A 6891-nucleotide genomic window follows, 5' to 3' on the forward strand; every position below is an offset into this window, starting at 1 on the left:
TTATTTAAACAAAAGCACTTATGGCAAGGTGTGGAAATAGCTTTTTTTAATTAAGCTTGCTAAATTCTCTGTAGAACATCTCCTTTTCTCTTTTTGGGGGTACTGACCTTTGTATCTTTAGTTTCTGGCAGCATAGTGCTAACTTGTAAATTAGTAGCTGGGAGTTGGAGTCAAAAACTAAGATGTCTGTCTGTCTCTTGGGTATATTGTCTTAGCATTGATCACTGAGCTCAGACTGTACGTTTCTAATAACTTTTTCTTTTTACTCCTCCTGAAACTATAAGCTTAAAATCTCAGTGCATTCTTTGACTTTGGTAGATTCTCACATCCAGGCTGTGTCTGAATCCTTTGGACTTTTTTTTAAGGAAAAGCTATGCCTTATTAGTATGCTGTATACAAAACTTTCTTTGATCTTGTAACTTTATCCATGCCAAGTGTCTGTGATTCTTTTGTAATTTTAATGTAATTCAACCTGTGCTTGAGATTTGAGATTGATAAAGGCATTATTTTCGGCTGCTTTTCTAATAGTATTAATCTTTATTGCCTTCTTGTTGCATGGTTCTGCTTTAAATCATTCTTACAATTTTGGGTTTTTTTTAACTTTTTTATAGCCATCAGCATTGTAAGCCAGCATCAGCACTCATCCTTGTCAGATAGGGTGTGTATGACAGAGGAGCAAAGTTTGTGACAGTTGCAGAGAAGAGTAGAAACGTTTAAGAACATTGGCTAATGAGAAGAGCAATACTTAAACTGCTACTATTTTTTATATTGAAATTTTCTTTTCATAGATGGAAAAATTCGTTTGGCAACTTTAGAACTTGGCTGCCTGTTGTTGAAGCAGCTTGTGTTTTCTAAAAATGGCAGCATCATAAAAGATGTTCACCTTGCTTGCCTTGAGGTAAGTGTTTTCTTTCAAATTACTAGTCACAGAATTACTTGTCATTGAGTCTTGCAGTATAGTTGAATAAATTTGTTTCATTTCTGATTGCAATAAGCATACATGTGAAATTTGAGCTTCTAGAACATCTTTCCACTGGGGGTTCTCTGCGGTGAATGTAAAGAATCAATACCCTATGTTCTGTTCTCAGCTTTGCTGTTACTTTGCTATTTAAAGTCTTAACTTCTCTAGCAGGGTTATGCTTAATTTTCTTCCTGCAATTTGTATGTTATCTATCTCAACAATGTAAAGAAAAGTGTTTTTGAAACCAACAAGCTCACATAAGCTGTATTTTCAGAAGTGCAAGAGCTGTGTTCTATCAACTTCTGGGCTGAAGACTATGAGTATGAGGATATTAACGGACAGTCTCTTCTGTATGAGTTTTTGGGTGTGGTTTTTTTAAATGTGATTTTTGGGTAAACGGTGTACTTACTCTGAAACACAGCTATTTTATCTTTTCTAGGGTGCAAGGGAAGAAAGCGTTCATCTCCTTCGTCGTTTCTATAAGGTATATATGCAGAACGCTGTAAGAAAAATCCTGCTCCCCACCCCTCCCTTTTCCCAGGCTCAACTTCACTCCTTCGTTCCTCTTCTACCTTCTCCTCCTGCTGAGTGGTGCGAGGGGGATGGGAAATGGGGGCTTGGGGTCAGTCCTTAATGGTTCAGCTCTGCTGCTTCTTCCTCCGCACGCTTCTCCCCTGCCCCAGTGTGAATGCTCTCCTCCATTGGCTGCAGTCGTTCAGGAAAAAAAAGGGCTTCAGTGTGGGTCCCGCACAGACCGCCGTTCCTTCAGGGCATACCCACCTGCTCTGATGCTGCAGTGTGGGCATCCGCTCCACCATGGTCTTCTCCACAGGCTGCAGAGGAATCTCCCTCCCTCTCCTAAACATGTTTTCCCAGAGGTGCTGTCAGTGTTGCTGAGGGGCTCAGTCCTGCAGTGGGGCTGTTGGAGGTGGCTGGAACCGGCTGGAACCGGCCGGGTCCAGCACGGGGCAGCCCCGGCCTCTCCTCACAGAGGCCCCTGCAGCCCTGCCGCCCTGTCCTGGACAGGAACACCCTGTACGTAACGAAACAAAACCAAACAGGCATGGCTCCGTAGCCATAAGGATTCATGATATGTCCGTATCCCTTTTTTTGGAAGGGAGAAGAAATTTTTCTGGATATGTTTGAAGATGAATACCGGAGTATGACAGTAAGTGACACCCCTTCTGCCCTGCCAAATCCTCACACCCAGATACAGCACAGCAGCAAGAACAAGTACTTACTGATAATGACTGAGTATGGTGGTATCCTTATTTCCAGGAGTAGAATAACAAAATGTGGGTGGGTTTTTTGTGTGTCTGAGGAGTTGTGTCTATGCTTGCTTTGTTTATATGAAATTTATTTAATAAGGAGCTGTGAAAAGCCTATTACTTTCTGAAAGTGAGTATACAAAAATTACTTTATCCTGGGAAATGAGACATTGGATTCATTTTTTTCTAATTATTAAACAATGTGAAAATCTTCCTATATCTTTCTAAAGCCCAGCATTGTTTCAGATTTGAGTGGTACCACTTCACTTACTAGTAGAGAACAGGGTTCTAGTGAGGAAATGTCAGGGCCTTTGTCTCATCTAGGAGAGGTACTGCTTGCACCGCACTACCAGCTGTGAAAGTTTTAACAGATTACTAAACTTGATCTTAGTTCGTATTTAACCTGTAAACATGTTTTAAAACTAATTATGTGTTTCAATCCTTAGGTTAGAATTGAGATCAAAATATTATGGGTAGTCAGTTACAAGTTTTTTCCCCACAGTGGTACAGGGATTTAATGAGTAACCACCAGTTGTCTTTTTTGAAGAAGCACAATCTGCAGTTGATATGTCTTTTAATATGGGAAGCATCTTGCATGTATCTTACTAGCCTAAATAATAGAAATATTTAGTGCAACATTTAATTTTTTTAGTAGTTAAGTATTGCTGTACTTTTAGGTTGAGAAGTGGCACCGATACTAGCATCATTTTTGTGTTGCAGATTCACTATACATGTAGGTTTTTCTGTTGTATGTCTATTTCTGAGACTGCATTTTTTTATTTACCATAAGACAGACCTACATCCTAAAATTATTGAATATTCAATTCAATATTGAATACTATTGAACTTTGTTTTCCTTAAAGCATATTTATTTGCCTAGCTAGCAAATGACTTGCTGAGAGGGCTGATTTAAGTGCTAATTAGCACTGATGGTGTCTCATCAGATGAGTTTTGGAAATAATATGGTATAGAGCTTCTATGAAGGCAGAAGTATACTTGCTCTGTCTGAATGACGAAGGAAAAAATTGTGTCTTCATATAATGATAAATGGGAAGTTCAGAGGAGCAAGTAAATTGAACAGTGTAGTCCTTCAGCAGTGAGTTTCCTTTTTTAATGTTCTTCACCTTTATGATGTAAAATGTTGTTTAAATCAGGGTGCGCTCACATGAATTACATCTGAAGTAGTTATTTACTTGTTAGAAATGTTAGTTCTGTGTTGTTATTGTGTAGAAAATGTGTAGAAAAATCTACATACACATCAATTGAATTTGTTAATCCAGTGTTTTAGACACTGAAGTTGAATTGTTCTGAGATCAGAGAAATTTGCTAAAGACTATTTTTTGAGGTTGTATGTGTGCAAGGCAGCAGTTCAAGACTGTACTGTGAAAATTCTGGACCTTGTTTCAGTCTGCTACTTCAATGGTATCAGACCATTGCAAAGTGTCCAGGAATGCTTCCAGTTAGAGTTTGCTATTTTGGAATGCCCATGTGACTGCATTTTCTTCTATGCAGAATATTGTTCAAGCTGTGGGAAGGGCTTCTATACATTTTAGCCATTCCAGCGGTCGTTCTGGCAAAAAGAAGCTGATGTCTGCAGTGCATGTGTATATAATAGAATTTTGATGAAATTGCCCAAAGGCACAGAAGGATAGATAGATATTTCAGGCATTATTTATTCAAAAAATAAGCAACCATGTAAGGGAGAGACTCTGTTAGTGGCAAGGTGGGAGGGAATGGTGTAGTGTGAAAGCTGTTGCATTATTAGAGACTTCTTTTTGGAGAGAAAAATATATGGGAAAACTTTTTCTTAGGATTGAAGTAAATGCAAGTTTGAGTCAAAACTTAAAATCAAACCTAGCGGACTTTGGTTTTTAGTACTCTTGAAATAGCTTTTTTTCTGTAATCTTTCAGAGCTTTTACTGTGGATGTTTTTTTCAGTATGGAAACTTCAAGTGTGTTAGGGAATGATGAGCAAATATAAAATAGAGATTGCATGTAATGACCTTAAAATAAGATGGATGGTATAAAAAAATTCTCAGAACTCTGAGTTCCTTCCTCTTAAAATACGCAACTATGAGTTGTATTTGAAAGTAAAGATGCAAATGCTTATTGCTCTGTATAGTAATCAATGTTAAAATATTTTTATAGATTAAACCCATGAATGTAGAGTACTTGATGATGGATGCCTCAATCTTGTTGCCTCCAACGGGAACACCACTGACTGGTATTGATTTTGTGAAAAGGTTGCCTTGTGGAGACGTGGAAAGAACACGAAGAGTGAGTAAGACTATTTTTCTTACATTCATTCATGACAATGATGCCAAAGGCTTTAAACAATTCTAGAAATACCAGTGTTTTTCCTTGAAAGCTGCTTGATGGGAAGCTTCATCCATAAAATCATAAAGACTTGATGAAGACAGATCTGTGTATAGAGTATATAATATTTACCTGTCCCCGTGGAGAAACTTTTTCTCTATGATTTCTCGTGTGTAGTCAATTCAACATGTTTTTGCACTGGGGTTTTAATTTTTTTAGACTTTGGAGACATCTACATAAAAAGGCATTTTGATGATACTCATTAATGTATTGTCAGCTTCCTTTTGTGATCTGATATCTCAGTCTATCTGTCATTATATTCCTGTAGTAAGAATCTCCACTGGAAGGCTGGCTGGCTTCATATTGCTTGTGTTTCTAGACATAGCAAAAAATATAATTCTACTCAGGAGTGTTCATCTTGCTGAAGTAATTCATGATAGAGATCTTCAGAGTGAGGAGAAAAACAGAAAAATACGTGTTTTTTATGACTGACACAATCTGTAGAGGAGATACTGACTTGAATAATAACATCATTATCTGCATTCTTGGGATAATCAGTTTTCGGCCCTTATCTAGCAGTGCCCTGTAAGTCTTGCAGTGCCAGTAAGTCTTAAAGATATATTACTGCATGACATTATTATTTGAAAAGTGCTGTTCTTTGGGTAGCTTTGCATTTATGTAAGTGTATATGTAAGTATATTCAAGTACTCTTGAAGAAAAAACATATTTCCCGGAATCTTCAAAAAACATTTGTTTTCGTTACTTATTATAAGCCACACAGCTTTTATCACAAGTTAAGTTTGATAAAGTACAGTGAATTATCTTGAAAAGTATTGTTCTTAGAAAGCAAGAATGCTTCCTAGAATTCTCTCTGAGGCATTTAACAGGATGATACTTAGAAATGCATGTTAATGGAAACTGACAGCCCTATGGTTTTTCATGTGCTAAATAAGGAATAGCTTAACTTCTGTTGGTGGAAATTCAAAATTCAATACAAATATTCCTGTGAATTCTTTGGGATGGAAGGGTTTTTTTCATCAGCAAGAACTCCCAGAATGCTTTCTTGTTGGTCCTCCTTCCCCTGATCGCATTGCTCTTCAAGTTTTAGAATTTCTTAGAATTCCTGTTCTACTTTCTCCCAGCTAGGCTACCTCTCTTAGGTTGAATTGCTATAACAATATGCTGAACTTCAGGTATGTCTTGTCATTGCTGCTGTCACTTTACCTGCTGGAGGTCCTTTTTGCTGACAGTTTCAAATGGGTAGTGATTCAATTCTGAGCATCCCGTGGCATGATTCTAAAAAAGTTCTCTGGTTTTATTTCACTAGCAAGTGAAGAAGTCCCGTACTTTGATTATATCATGAGTTCTTAGTTCTTCTTGATCTCTTAGAGATCAGATCTTTTTAGGCTCTCACTTCTTCTTTTGCTGTAGAAAGTCCCTCTAAGTGGCAGATCTTTTCCTCTTAAGTTTAGGAGGAACTCTCAGAAATGCGATAATCTCTTGAGTTATCAAAGGCACATCTCCAAAATCCGGACAGCCAACCCCTCTGACTTAAAAATATTAAAATGACCAGAAGCTGTTAGGGTGTTTTCTGAAATCAGTTGCTGCTGCTTGATGAAGCCTTCTGCTCAGAACCGGATGCTGTTTTGAATTGTTGATAGTTCAGTTACTGCTTGTTGGTTGCAATACTTCCTTCTGATTTCTATAGTGCCTAAAGATGGCACTGCTTAGCAGTCACCTAGAATAATATGAACTCATTTATGTGTTTATTGGGGAAGTAATGAACAGAGTCTTGAACTCTGCACCTTGGAGAAGGTTTTGAACTACCTGTGAGAACTCTATTTTGTGGGAGTGTAATACCATACTGGTAGGTTTCTCTGCAAACTGCTATTTCTTTACACATGGTATGTGTATATAAATGAAGGAATCGGCACGAAGTATACCTCATCATAATGCATAGTTCTCTAATGTAGACATGAATTCATATTTGTTCCTACTTAATCAAGAAAATGGAATTCAGCTGAAAAAATTGTACGCCACTGAACTGCTCTGCTGTTTTATTGAGATCTAATAAAATGTTACAGGAAGTCACAAATCACATGCTTCTGGGTTTATATTGATATTACTAGCAAAATGAGGTCTATCAGTACTGTAGAAAGCATGGTGTAGTTCCCTTTTTTCATCTGATGTTCGTGATTTTTTTTTCTTTTTTTCTTGCAAAGGCTAAAGTCCTAATTTTCTTTCGTACTCCTGCAGTAAGTGTGATTACATATTTGGAGATGAGTGGCATCAGTTTTATAGGGTATGTACATGAGGAAAAGTAATGCTCTGTCTAGGAGGGAAAGA

The 6891-nt window shown here is 37.6% G+C and overlaps 1 protein-coding gene across 1 annotated transcript in view; it reads left to right on the plus strand.

The window, feature by feature from the left end:
• CLEC16A (C-type lectin domain family 16, member A) overlaps nucleotides 1-6891 on the plus strand; it is a 71927-nt gene that overhangs the window by 24774 nt on the left and 40262 nt on the right. The window contains 4 exon segments of the mRNA XM_010294403.1: nucleotides 789-898; nucleotides 1401-1445; nucleotides 2079-2129; nucleotides 4378-4506. Of these exon segments, the coding sequence (XP_010292705.1) occupies nucleotides 789-898; nucleotides 1401-1445; nucleotides 2079-2129; nucleotides 4378-4506 (335 nt within the window).

This window comes from Phaethon lepturus, unplaced genomic scaffold (genome assembly GCF_000687285.1).
Source record: "Phaethon lepturus isolate BGI_N335 unplaced genomic scaffold, ASM68728v1 scaffold11689, whole genome shotgun sequence".
Taxonomy (NCBI): Eukaryota; Metazoa; Chordata; class Aves; order Phaethontiformes; family Phaethontidae; genus Phaethon; species Phaethon lepturus.